The sequence below is a fragment of the Nannospalax galili genome, unplaced genomic scaffold (genome assembly GCF_000622305.1).
Source record: "Nannospalax galili isolate Female #2095 unplaced genomic scaffold, S.galili_v1.0 scaffold346, whole genome shotgun sequence".
Taxonomy (NCBI): Eukaryota; Metazoa; Chordata; class Mammalia; order Rodentia; family Spalacidae; genus Nannospalax; species Nannospalax galili.
Genome location: NW_008357637.1, coordinates 7,496,051 through 7,510,773, shown reverse-complemented (window position 1 = coordinate 7,510,773; position 14,723 = coordinate 7,496,051). Strand labels below are relative to the sequence as shown.

Sequence of the window (14,723 nt, the reverse complement as noted above, 5' to 3'; positions counted from 1 at the left end):
AGTATTTTTGTCCTATTTGGTTAAGAATAGGCTTGTGCATGTATACACATATGTTAAGCACATACTGTGTTCTTCTTTTTTAGAATGTGTAATTGAGATAAGTGTTAAGTGGTTAAGTGTTGTGAACCTATATGATTATATTGGGTTATGAGATACTAAAGGACTAAGCATTCCTCGAAGACCTTATCACCTACTCTAAGACATACAATGCATTGGTCATTGTATGATGGGACAGTCATATCATGTTAGGTGAAATTATGACCTCAACATTGTTTTCATTTAAAAATTAAGCATGACATAGAGAGATACTATTGGGTGTCAAGTTGACAAGGGGTGGACTGGTGATAGCTAATCCTGGGTGTCAACTTGACTGGATCTGGAATTAACTTAAATGAGAGAGATCTTCTTAACTGGATCATCTGAACCTGGAAGACACACCCTAAATGTGGGTGTTACCTTCTGATGGCAGTCCATATAAAAGGCCAAGGCAGAGGAGAACACTTGGCTTCTTGCTGCTTGCCTTCTCTCTCTCTGGTGAGTTCGTCTTGTCTTGCTGCTGTAAACTGAAGACTAGCTGATCTTTTGGAATTCGTCAGACATTGAGCTCCAGATTGGGACTACTGAGACATCCAGCCTCATGAACTGAGTGACTACGATGGATTCTCAGCCTCCCCAGTGTGGTGCAGCCATTGTTGGATTACTTGGACTCTATCCTCTGAGCTAAGCTGATAAATCTCTATACTTATATATTCCTTCTACCGGTTCTGTTTCTTTGGAGAACCCTGACTAATACAGCATCCCAGACACTGGGCTGACCTTTCGGTCCAGAGTCCCAATTTTTCCTGATCCTTTGCATTCAGACAAACCCTGTTCCTCCCTGCAGTCCCTGGAGCCCTCTGGACCTCCTCCACCGCACCTCACTTTGCATTCCTGGGTAGCACAGCTACAAGCTTCCTGAGACCAGCATCCTGGTCCCTACTCCCAGGCCAGCCCAGCCCCAAATTCTTGAGGGCAGCATTTTTCCTGGAGGGATGCAGACCTTAGGAGAAACCTGACAACATCTGATCCTCCTCTGACTTGGGCCTCTGTGGGAACTCTTGAAGACAAAAGCAATCTAGCCACTCCAATATAAAATCAAACTAGAGAACCTGAAGCCTAGACCAACCCACTTTTCATGCCCAACAAGCAAATCACAAAGGCACATAAAGTTTACAAAAAGAAGCAGACCTAAACTCAACAAATGAAGGCTTGAGTCTCACACAAGAACCAGAAACTACGAAAGAAATTCACATGTCAAAGTCACAAAGAAAAAATAATGACATGAAAAAACAAAATAATATATCCCCACCAAGTACCAACAGTCCTCTAGAGGAGTACAATGAGAACCCCCTAGAGGTAACACAGGAAATGAAACTCAAAAGAACAATTATAAACATGATAAAATAATTCAGTGAATTTAAAGAACACAAAAAGAAATCAAAGAACTGAAAAAAGATAGGGATAAACATCTCAACGAATTCAGAAAAGAGTTAAAATATTGAAGAATACTCAGGCTGAAATGAAGAAAGATGTGAAACACTCAGTAAAGCAAATGACAGGAGAAAGCCTCACCAACAGGATGAATGAAATGGAAAACAGAATATCAAGACGGGAAGATAAAGTGGAAGAACTAGACCACTCAAGCAAAGACTATGAAAAAATTTTAAAAACACAACAATGGAATATGCAGGAATTGTGTGACACTGTAAAAAGACCAAACTTACGAATCATAGGAATAGAGGAAGGAGAAGAATCTCCAGATAATGGTACGGACCAGATCTTCAACAGGACTGTAGAAGAAAATTTCCCAAAATTAAACAAAGACATGCCCACACAAATACAAGAAGCATATAGAACACCAAAAAGACAGGACCAGAAAAGAAACTCCACGGCACATCATATTGAAAACACTAAATGTACAGAACAATGAGACACTACTGATAGCTGCAAAAGAAAAACAAGCAGTCACATGTAAAGGAAAACCCAAAAGGATTGCTGACTTTTCAGTGCAACTATGAAAGCCAGAAGGGCATGGACCAAAGTATTCCCAGTTCTAAATGACCACAGATGCCAACCCAGATTACTACACCCAGGAAAAATGTCTATTATAGTTGAAGGGGAAAGAAAAATCTTTCTTGACAAAATAGACTGAAAGAATTCATGTCCAAAAAACCAGACCTTCAGAGAATTCTTGAAGCAATACAAAGAGCTAAAGAAAGGAACGACTCTACCCAAGGAGTTACAAAAAGAAACTCAATGACAGTGTAACTGTGGAAATGCACAGCTATACCAAGAATGTGAACAGGAATAAAAATAACAGGATTCAATACACATATCTCATTAACTTTAAATATCAAGGGACTGAACTCCCCAGTCCAAAGACACAGAAAAGTTGAACGGATCAAAAAACAAAACCCATCTTTTCGTTGTCTGCAAGAAACTCATCTCACTTTCAAGGACAGGCACTACCTTAAGGTGAAAGGGTGGAAAAAAATATACCAAACGAATGGTACTAAGAAAAAATCAGGTGTTGCAATTCTAATATCTGATAAAACAGACTTTAAACTAAAACTAATCAGAAGAGATAAAGAGGGCCACTTCATTCTGATCAAAGGAACAATAAACTAAGAAGATAATACAATCAGGAACATATATTCACCAAACTCTGGTGCACCAACTTCAAAAAAAACAGTACTACAGGACTTTAAGACCCAGATCAATCCCAACGCATTAATTGTAGGGGACTTCAATACTCCATTGTCTGCATTAGATAGGTCAACAGGACAGAGAATTAACAGTAAAAGAAAAAAAAAAAAAAAAAAACCAGAGAGACATCTGAATTAAATACCATTTATCAAAAGAACCTAACGGACATCTACCAAATATTCCACCAAAGCACCAAAGACTATACTTTCTATTCAGCACCATGTGGAACCTTCTTCAAAATCAACCATATACTGCAGCACAAAACAAACCTCAACAAATACTAAAGGACTGAAATAATTCCATGCATTCTATCAGACTACAATGTAATAAAGCTTAAAATCACCACAGGAAGAAACCCTAGTAACCAAATGAACACATGGAGAATAAATAAAACACTCCTGAATGATGAATGGGTCAAAGGACAAATAAAGAAATAAAGTATTCCTGGAACTAAATGAAAAGGACAATACAACACAACAAAACCTCTGGGACACACTGAAAGCAGTCCTCAGAGGGAAGTTTATAGCTCTAAGTGCCTACATTAAAAAATCAGAAAGAACACAAATAAATGACTTAACATTGCAACTCGCGATACTTCAAAAGCAAAAACAAATGAAACTCAAACCCAGCAGACAAGAAGAAATAACAAAAATCAGTGCAGAAATCAATGAAATAGAAACAAAGAAAACAATACAAATAATCAACAAATCCAAGAGCTGGTTCTTAGAAAAGATAAGATTGACAGACCTCTAGGCCAAAAGAAAGAGCACCTCCAAATCAACAAAATCAGTGATGAAAGGGGAAACATCACAACAGACACAAGAAAGATACAGAAGATTTTAAGGGAATACTTTAAAAACCTATATGCTACTAAATTTGAAAACCTGAAAAAACTGGGCAGATATCTAAAGGCAAGGGATCCACCAAAACTAAACCAAGAAGAGATTAACACCTTAAACAGACCCATAACGAAAAAAGAAATTGAAACAGTAATACAAAACCTCAAGGAAATGGAAACAGTAATATAAAACGTCCCAATTAAAAAAAGCCCAGGACCAGATGGATTTACAGCAGAATTGTACCACCAGACATTTAAAGATCTACAGCCAATACTACTTAATTTATTCAAAAAGATAAAAATGGAGGGAAAACTTCCAAATTCCTTCTATGAAGCCAGCATCACTCTAATACCACAGCCAGGAAAAGATACAACCAACAAAGAAACTATAGACCCATATCCTTAATGAACATAGATGCAAAAATTCTCAACAAGATACTTTCAGGCAAACCGCATACAGACACACATTAAAAAGATCATCCACCATGATTAAGTCAGTTTCATTCCAGAGATGCAGGGATGGTTCAATATACATGTCAATAAACATCATAAATCGTATAAATGGATCCAAAGACAAGAATCACATGGCCACCTCAATAGATGCGGAGAAGGCCTTTGAAAAAAGTCAACATGCATTTACGTTCAAAGTTCTACAGGGAATTGGACTGGAGGAACATACCTCAAAGTAATTAAAGCCATACGCAACAAAACCACAACCAACATCATTCTAAATGGAGAAAAACTGGAAGCACTCCCACTGAAATCAGGAACCAGACAAGGCTGTCCACTATCTCCACTCGTGTTTAACAAAATCAGGAACCAGAAAAGGCTGTCCACTATCTCCACTTCTCTTTAACATAATGCTTGAAAGGCTTGCAAGAGCAATAAGACAAGAGCAAGAAATTAAAGGAGTAATAATTGGAAAAGAAGAGATGAAATTATCCCTTTTTGCAGATGATATGATATCCAGGAGACACCAAAAATCCCACCAGAAAACTAGAAATTTAGAAATTATTAACCCAGAAAAGGCTGTCCACTATCTCCACTTCTCTTTAACATAATGCTTGAAAGGCTTGCAAGAGCAATAAGACAAGAGCAAGAAATTAAAGGAGTAATAATTGGAAAAGAAGAGATGAAATTATCCCTTTTTGCAGATGATATGATATCCAGGAGACACCAAAAATCCCACCAGAAAACTAGAAATTTAGAAATTATTAACATGTTCAGTAAAGTGGCAGGTTACAAAATTAATCTACAAAAGTCTGTGGCCTTTCTATATACCAATAACAAGCAACCAGAGAAAGAATACATGAACATATTCCATTTCAAAACAGCTCAAAAAAAAAAAATTCTTGGAATAAATCTGACTAAAGACATGAAAGATGTACCTCTACAATGAAAATTTTAAATCTTTAAAGAAAGATTGAGAAAGACATCAGAAAATGGAAGAACCTCCCATGCTCATGGATTGGAAGAATTAATATTGTGAAAATGACCATCCTACCAAAAGCCATTTACAGATTCAATGCAATGCCAATCAATATCCCCATGACATTTTTCACAGAATTGGAAAAAAAATCCTAAGATTCATTTGGAAACACAAGAGACTTCGGATAGCCAAAGCAACCCTGAGCACTAAGAGCAATGCTGGGGGCATTACTATACCAGATTTTAAACTGTATTACAGAGCTATACTCATAAAAACAACATGGTACTGGGACAAAAGTAGACCCGCAGATTAATGGAACAAAATTGAAGACCCAAATATGAGTACATGCAATTTCAGCCACCTGATATTTGACAAAGGGGCAAAGAACATTCACTGGAGGAAAGACACCATGTTCAGCAAATGGTGCTGACAAAACTGGATCTCCACCTGTAAAAGAATGAAACTAAACCCCTATCTTTCACCTTGTATAAAAGTCCGCTCCAAATGGATCAAAGACCTCAATGTGAAGCCTGAAACTCTGAAACTGTAAGAAGAAAACACTGGGAAAAACCTATAAGATATAGGTGTAGGAAAGGATTTCAATTGCTCAGGAAACAAGGTCAAGAATCAACAAATGGGACTTCATTAAACTTAAAAGCTTCTGTACATCAAAGATGCAACCAAGAAGTGAAGAGCAAACCCACAGAGTCTGAGAAAATCTTCACCGACATATCTGACAGAGGTTTAATATCCAGCATATACAACAAACTAAAAAACAAAGAATCAAGAAAGGAAGTAACCCAATTAAAACATGGACTAAGGAGCTGAACAGAGAGTTCTCAAAAGAATAAAAAAAGATGGCTAAGAAGCATCTTGAAAGGTGTTCAACATCACTAATAATTAGGGAAATGCAAATGAAAACCACTTTACGATTATACCCTAGTCAGCCTGGCTAAGATCAAGAGAACAAATGATACCAAATGTTGGAGAGGACCTGGGGAAAGAGGAACACTCAGCCATTGCTGGTGGGATTGGAAACTTGTACAACCCATATGGAAAGCAGTGTGGAGAACTCTTAAAAAATGACAAATGAACCTACCATTTGACCCAGTTATACCACTCCTTGGCATATACCGAAAGAACTCATCCTATTGCAGAGACACCTGTACATCCATGTTTGTTGCTGCTCTTTTCACAATAGCTAAGAGATGGATGCAACCTAAGTGTCCCTCAATTGACTAGTGGATAATGAAAATGTGGTTCCTTTATACAATGGAGTTTTACTCAGCAGTAAAGAAAGATGAAATCATGAAATTTGCAGGTAAATGGATGGAACTAGAAACTGTTATACTAAGTGAAGTAACACAATCTCAGAAAAAAACTCGACATATGTTCTCCCTCATATGTGGATCCTAGCACCAAATCCTGATAAGTGAGTATGTATCTAGACATAACAACAAGTAATGAAAAGGAACCAGGGAAGTAAAGGAAAAGAAAGAATCTGAAAGAGAACTGTAGGAAACAGGTATTAATAAGGGAGATATGGATAAAAATGGGGTTATGTTAAGGGTGGGGTTATACAAAGGTTAAGGTTATACAAAGAACCTAGGGAATAAAAGGAAAGAAGGAGCTCCAGAGATGTGGGACCAAAGGAAACAGGTATTAAGGGGGAAATGGGGAAAATGGGGGTACTTTATATGGAGAAACCATAGTAGAAGGTTTAGACAATGCAAGAGATAAATAATGCCTAGCTGGTTTTTAAAAAAAATCAGAGGGAACCATATTAATTGAACAACCTACTGACAAATTATACTAGCTCAAGAAATATAATGTGTATCTAGGCAAGGTTTATCTGAAAACGTTTGGTCTTTGCCCAAGCCTTATCTACATGGCACATGGTAATTAAAAATACCAGACTGGTGGAACTAACCTTCTTGGATGTTTAACAGCCATACTTTGAGGCCTATATTACTTTGATCAGGAGGACATAAAGGACAGTTTTTGCTCCTTGCCCTCATAGGTCAACTAAGTTCCAGGGGACTATGAGCATCTCTCCAAAGGTCCTGTAACTGCCGTTGAGTCACCTGTCCTCTTGATCAAGGAGGCCATGGAGACCCCATCAAATGGACTTGAACCATGTCCAGTCTAAAAAGAGGAGGGTCAACACAGAGGAAACATTTCCTCCATGCTTCCAAGTGAAGCCGGCCATGGTCGAGCAGGACCAAGCCCATGTGACCCCTGAGGAACAGATCCTCAAACAGCCTTAAGAGTAAAAATAAATTGGTTTATCTGGGCCAACTGTATGGTCTTAAACACGCAAAAAGAAAGTGTAACCAAAGATTAAAGGTATCAATATAATTTTTTAAGAGTCCATGTGTATAGCTAAAGACTACATAACAAGAAACAATGCCAGCAGGAAATACCTTCCTTTGAGTTTTTGGCCAGGGTGGCCCAAGAGACTCCCAGAGAGTAAGCCAGCATAGAACTGGGAAAATGAACAGCAGACCGCAATCTCTTCTAAAGGACTACTGACAATTGATTGCTGCTAGATGAGGAATGGCTGATCTTCCTAAAATAAGGAACTCTAGATAAGCTGACTAAATTCAGCGATGGACAAGCACTGGGGAATGTCTGGGGATGCTGACAACACAGTGGACAGTAACAGGGATGACAAAGTATATGTGCTCCAGTGGCGAGGGGTGGCAGAGCTATGGGAGGGTGCCATTTGGGAAATGGGTATACAGATGAATAAGATTGTTTGGGATGTTCTGTATGATATACACAGAAAAAAATCAACAAATAAAAAAAAATGAGTTATATTTGAGGAAGAAGCACAAAAATTTGCTTCATGTTCATCAATAGAGATGAAAAACATTATCATTGAAATCTACCTGATGACTTTATAACCATACTCAGGTGCCAAGGATCCATCTGAGTGTAACCAACTGTGACTAGTAATAATCAGATATACAGAGATTAGAGACTCATGTGCAAACATCTAAGTGTTAGTAGCATTAAATATGAGTTTTTCTGTAGGAAAGAGTATATTTTAAAATGGAGATCTTTTTTAAAGGTTAAAACCTCATTCAATTTTATGTCTTACAGGGTTTATACTGAGTTCAATGTTGTATAACTGTATTAATTCAACTGTGAACCTAAATATTTACAGCCACTTTTGAAAGAGATGTATCTTTGTTCTGGAAATTGCTATTGAATATGTTAAAGCTGTAATGAAATGCTTCTTCTAATCATGTGGTTATTAAATAAATAATTTTTTTTAATGCTTAATATCTGGGAAATGGGTGTAAAAAATTTTTTTTACCTGATGACTTTATATTCATGCTCAGATGCCAAGGAGCTCAGAAAGTAACCGACTGTGACTAGTAATAATCAGATATATAGAGATTAGAAACACATGCGCAAACATCTTAATGTCAATTGCATTGAAAATGAATTTTTCTGTATGAAACTGTGTATTTTAATAATAAAATGGAGATCTTTAAAAAATGCTTAATAAAAAATTACTGTAAAGAATTAAGTTCTGGGCTGGACAGATGGCTCAGTGGTTAAGAGCACTGACTGCTCTTGCAGAGGACCCAGGCTCGATTCCCCACACCCACATGGTGGCTACCAACCATCCTTAACTCCAATTCCAGGGGATCTGAAGCCCTCTTCTGATCTCCGTGGCATTTTGCAACATGGGTGCACTCACATACATGCAGGCAATACACTCATATACATAAAATAAAAATAATAAATATTTAAAAAACTGAAATTCTAAATGTGCTACATTATTAACTTATTTTATTCTAACCAAAAAACTCACGAAGTAGTATTATCCCCATTTTACAGATGAAGAATCTGATGCATAATGGTTAGTAACCTGTCTAATGTTACACAACTAAGATCTATATCTGAAGTTCACAATAAAAGCTAAGAGATACTTGAAACAACAACAACAACAAAAATAGTATGTTAATGATGTTGGCCCTAGGAAAAAAATTCAACTCATAAAATTCATCCCTAGACATTTAACTAATAAAGTAGTCAAAGATCTGCTAAATCCGTAACTGCCATGTTTGGGACTTCCCATAAAATTTACAGTGTAATTTACAAGTGAAAGAGATTAAAATCTGCTACACAACTACTAGATTTGTCATTTTAAAACTTTTATGAGGAAAAAAACAGGACATTTTAAAGCTGGCTATCTGAGCTGAAGTAGAAACAAAAGAACAAAAGGTTCTTAATGAAGAACCTGAACTGCAGTCTAGACAGCTACAGGAACTCTGACAGTCTCCTGCAGGCAAAAGAGTTTCTGAATTGGCAGTTAGAGAAATGAACTAGCCAGTAAATATCAGAAGCTCGTACTCAAGGAAAATGTCATTTAAATTTCAAGGAAATATGTTCCTTGAATCTTAATTCTAAGCTTTAAATAAAGAAGAAAACTTGGAAAGGTTAAAATACTACATCAAAGGCTATAATAAAGGATATAAAATTAGAGGTATAAAGGCCATTCTTTGTTATTAAAGAAAATGCTGTTGATAATGTCTCTCATTCAACAATGATGGGGAACTTACACAGGACTTTATAGGTTTTTCCCCGAATAGTATCCTTCTGATCACTGAAGTTCATTATAAACTATAACAATTAATAAATCTTATCTTCCCTACATAAAACCTTGACTTATTTGAAGATCTTTGACAATACCAACAAATTAGATCTGTTCAATTTTATTCTTGTTCTATGCAGCTTACTGAGTTAAATGAAAAATAAAAGTTAATCTGTTCTTTTCAGACCATGGAGATAAACAGCATCAGCTGGGTAGATTGTTGGTATTTGCTATTTGGACTTTCCTATGTGTAATTCCAGTGAAAACTACTCATGAGTAGTGCAGCTCTTAATCTTTCAAGCTCTTTTTCAATATCCTAACAAATTTTGTAAGCAGAATTGGCCACAAGCAGACCAACTTCAACCATTTCAACAAAGAAGAAAAGAGGAGCTATAAAGTAGGCTCAGTAGTTAAGAACACTTGCTCCCTTGTAGAAGACCCAGGTTCAGGTCTCAGCAGACAGCACAGTGGCTCACAACTGTCTTCTAACTCCAGTTCCAAGAGATCTGATGCCCTCTTCTGGCTTCCACAGGTACACACACATGGCGTACATACATACATGTAGGTAAAACCCTTATATACATAATAATAAAAATAAAATCTTAGAAAAAAAAGACAGAAAGACAGAGAAAACCTTAAGGATATAACATACCTGTCTTTCCAAGTCTTGTCCTGTTATTCCAGCCTCTACATGAGCTGTCAGATTATTCTCATCAATCCAGAGAATTCGATTCTGTTACAAAGGAAAAGAGATCTCTTTACTATGAACTATTTACATTTTTTTAGGAAACGTATAACTTTCTAATTCAAAGCTTAAGTGACAAGGCAGTAATCAGGAAGGAGGAAAATGAGCCCCACTTACCCTTACTATATAACATAACATAAGAACAAGAGCAGTATATTATGCAGAGGTTGGTTAGAAACATACACACCATCTTTATGCACACGTGAATTTCATTTAAATGCCACCCTGCTTAGGAAAATTACTGTCTAGTCCTTAGTGTTTCCTCATTTGTAAATGTAGACAGTAAAAGCACATACTAAGAGGGCTGCTATAAGGAAAAAATAAGATACTCCACACAAAAAACTTAGCATATATGAGGCATTTATTTGCACTAGCTTAGTAATCATATCTAAGAATCAGAAATTACAATAGGAAAAAAACCTGCTAAGGCATTTATATATAGTACATGATATCTCTGCATGTATATGTGCATGCTCAAAAATAAATCTGAAATAGGATAAGAAACACCATGGAGAAAACAAAATACATCCCCGCTGTGTACAAAAGGAGGAAATTAGCCAGGCATGGTGGTGCACACCTGTATTTCCAGTACTTGGGGGGTAGAGGCAGGAGAACAAGGTCAACAGTAGTTCAAGGTCAATTCCAGCTACACAGTACATTTGAGGCCAAGTGGGGCCACATGAGATCCGGATCCCGTTTCATAAAATCAGAGTTGAATGCTACTGCACACCTCAACTTACCAAATGACTGCCAAATAAGAAACTGTTTTTCTGGGGTTGGAGAGATGGCTCAGTGCAATAGGCTACTTTTAAACCATCTTGAATAAACTGCTTTTTTTTAGGATTTACATTTATTTATTTATTTAATTTATTTAGTGTCTCTCTCTCTCTCGGGGGGGGGGGTGCATGCCACATGTTTGAGGGTGCCCTCAGAGACCAGAAGATGGCTTTGGATCCACAGGGGTTACAGGTGGTTGTGAGCCACCATACATGGGTGCTGGGAACTGAACTAAGGTTCTCTGCATGAGCAATATGCACTCTTAACTGCTGGGCCATCTCTGCAGTCTCAAAACTGCCATTTCTTAAACTCCAGAATAAAGAAAAAGATGGACAAGAAATATTATGGTACAACAGTCAGGCAGTTACTATTTGAACTTGATAGGTTTAGCATAATTAAAATGGAATAACCAACTGTTATACATTACCTCTCCTAATATTATATGACACTAAAAAGTATAATACAGGGCTAGAGAGATGTCTCAGTGGTTAGGAGCCCAAGAACCTGTGGCTAGATAGGTCATCAGCTCTAGGGGAGAACCAACAACTAATATTCTACTAAGTGGACATACTATTAAGATAACTTATAATGACTTACTACTGCTATACCCATAGTTTAGTGCATTTCCAACCCTCATCAGAGAACCTTCCTTTTGCAGTAGAAAGTGATTAACACAGAGACCCACAACTGGTCAACATGCAGAGAATAAGAGACTACAAAGTGCTCAACCCTAAATGGGACATCATTATCACACCCTCCCCCCACAGCTCAGGGAGCTTCAAAAGAGAAGGTAGAAAGACTGTCCAAGCCAGGGGTGGTGGATGACTACATGGAAAGTGTTTTCCAGACAGCAGGGCAACTGTACAGATGAACTCACAGCACTTATGACAGCATATAAAATACTTGCTCAAACGCAAGCCAAACAAAAATCCTATCAGAGAGGGAAGGTGAACATGCACTCTGATTCCCCAGCTAAGGAGCTACTGGCAATTTGACAGGTGCCGGGCAAGAACAGTTAGTTTTCTTTAAGGGTGTGACTGTTGGTAGGTTGACAATCCAGGGCTGGTTACATACTCAAGAGTATCTCAGCAACACAAAGTTGACTAGATGGGGAAAAAATAAATAAAAAGAAGATGAAGATGGGGAGGCAGGGAAGTGGGGATGCAGTATGATCAAAAAGCACTGCATGAAACTCTCAAAGAATTGAGAGAGTGAGAGTTGAGAGAGAGAGAGAGAGAGAGAGAGAGAGAGAGAGAGAAATCACCAAAAGCTAACAAGGCCCTTTACTAGATCTCCATTTAAAGTAATCAATTATCAGAAAGATAAGAAAGATACTTTTGAGACTTTCTTAAAAACGGGTGTGGACCATATAAATAAATGTTAAGAAATTGCTTTTGATTTTATAGGAGTAATAACAACATAGTAGTTATATGAGAAAATGACCTTTTTTGTAAAAGAGATGAAATAGGTATAAAGCAGAATATCCATATGTGTTTCAAAAAGAACTAGAAAAGAAAAGAAAGAAATCAAGTATAACAAAATATTAATAACTATTCAATTGGGACAATAGGTATACTTTTAACTCTACTGTTGAAAAATATTCAAATTAAAAAGTCAAAATAAAGTTGCTACATAGGAGTACTAAGTCCAACTTTTGAACCTTATTAAAATTAGCTCTGCTGTTCATCCCCAAGCAAATATGCACCAGTATTAATTTAAATCTAGGAGGCAAATAAGTTTGTATTATACAAATTAATCATAATTAATAGTATCCATTTATTTGAAATAAAAAAAATCAAGTTACCTAATATTTCAATCTTCAAATTCATACTTCTCAAATAATCAATTTCATATACTAATTTGGTAGTACAGTATCAAGATATATGTACCATGGAGACTGGAGAGATGGCTCAGCAGTTAAAAACACTGGCTGCTCTTGCAGAGGACCTGGTTCGAGTCCTAGAACCCACATGGCAGAACAACTGTACATAACTCCAGTTCCAGGGGACTCCAACGCCCTCTTCTGACCCCCATAGATATTGCACAACATGGGTGCACTTACACATGTGCAGGCAATGCACTTATACATAATAAAATAATAAATAAAAGTTTTTTAAAAAGATATGTACCATAGCATAAGTGAACTTAACTTGAATACCTGAACAATAAGCTAAAATATAATCCTGAAATAAATTTGAAAAAACTGGACAGCAGATCCATTTTCAGTAACAGCTGATGCAGAGCCATAAAGGCAATGTTTTAAATGGAAACCAACTTCAAACACATCTTAGATAGAATATCATATACCATTTGTGAAGTATCCAAAGAAATGATTGTTCTTTTTTCATCTGCAGGACACATCAAGCCATATGAAACACTTGTTCCTCCTGCCAAAATAGGAAACAACAGTTTTACACTTAAATATTTTACTTCAGCTATATTTCTAGGACAAATCCCTAATACACAGAATACAAACAGACCTGCTAGCAATGAAACCTAGTTCCACTTTGAAAAAGCTAACACACTAAAAACAAACTCACCTTTGTTTTATGTGAATGTCAAAATGAAGACTATTATAGAACTGAAAGTAATGGGATATGACTCCGTCCCCTGGACATGACACACTCATGTAAAGCCCCTAGCAATTTGTAGAACTCCAAAAACATAATTAGAAAAGTTCTAAGCTAATGATCACTATGGAGATGTAGCTTAAAAGAAAAGACATTCCTAAACACTAGAGACACCATTAACTCCTTACTACCATAATTACATACTTGTTTATTAAAATAACAGACTTATACAAAAGGCTTTAATAAATTAGAAGAAAAACATGAGTTACATGTCAAGATTATATGATATTTAAAAACAGATGTACATATGATTTGGTGGGAAAGTGAGGATAATAAAATAGGATAAGTAATACATAGAAGTATTTAAATAATGCATTCTGATTTCCTCTTAACATTTGTTGTCAAAAGAAATCAATGAAGAATAATACAGTATTTCAAGTTTTTTTAAATTTTTTAAAAATTATTTATTTAATAACCACATACTTAGAAGCATTTCATTACAACAGCATTGACATATTCAATAACAATTTCCAGAGCTAAGATGCATCTCTTTCAAAACTGTAAATTTTTAGGTTTACAGTTGAATTGATACAGTTATACACTATTGGACTCCATATAACCCCTATAAGGCATAAAATTAAATGAGGTTTTAAACTTTTAAAAAGATCTACATTTCATTATTAAAATAGTTTCATATAGAAAAATTCATTTTTAATACAATTGATAGATGTTTGCACATGCGTTTCTAATCTCCATATATCTGATTATTACTAGTCATAGTAGGTTACTTTTTGAGCTCCTTGGCATTTAAGCATGGTTATAAAGTTGTCAGGTAGATTTCAATGGTAATGTTTTTCACATCTACTAATTATTATGAAGCAAAATTTTATGCTTCTTCAAATAAATACAAAAAAATTGTATTTTTGTGTGTATTTCATACAGAAAATCCGAAACTATCTTATTCATCTATATACTCACATTCAAAGTAACACCCTCCCATCTCCCCACCC

The 14,723-nt window shown here is 36.3% G+C and overlaps 1 protein-coding gene across 2 annotated transcripts in view; it reads right to left on the bottom strand.

The window, feature by feature from the left end:
• Positions 1–14,723, bottom strand: part of Agps (alkylglycerone phosphate synthase) — a 159,120-nt gene that overhangs the window by 90,018 nt on the left and 54,379 nt on the right. For both annotated transcript variants that reach the window (XM_029557257.1, XM_008855325.3), the window contains exons 7-8: positions 13,451–13,530; positions 10,274–10,354 (exon numbers count right to left, since the gene is read on the bottom strand). In XM_029557257.1, coding sequence (XP_029413117.1) covers positions 10,274–10,354; positions 13,451–13,530 — 161 coding nt within the window. The remainder of the gene's footprint in view (positions 1–10,273; positions 10,355–13,450; positions 13,531–14,723) is intronic.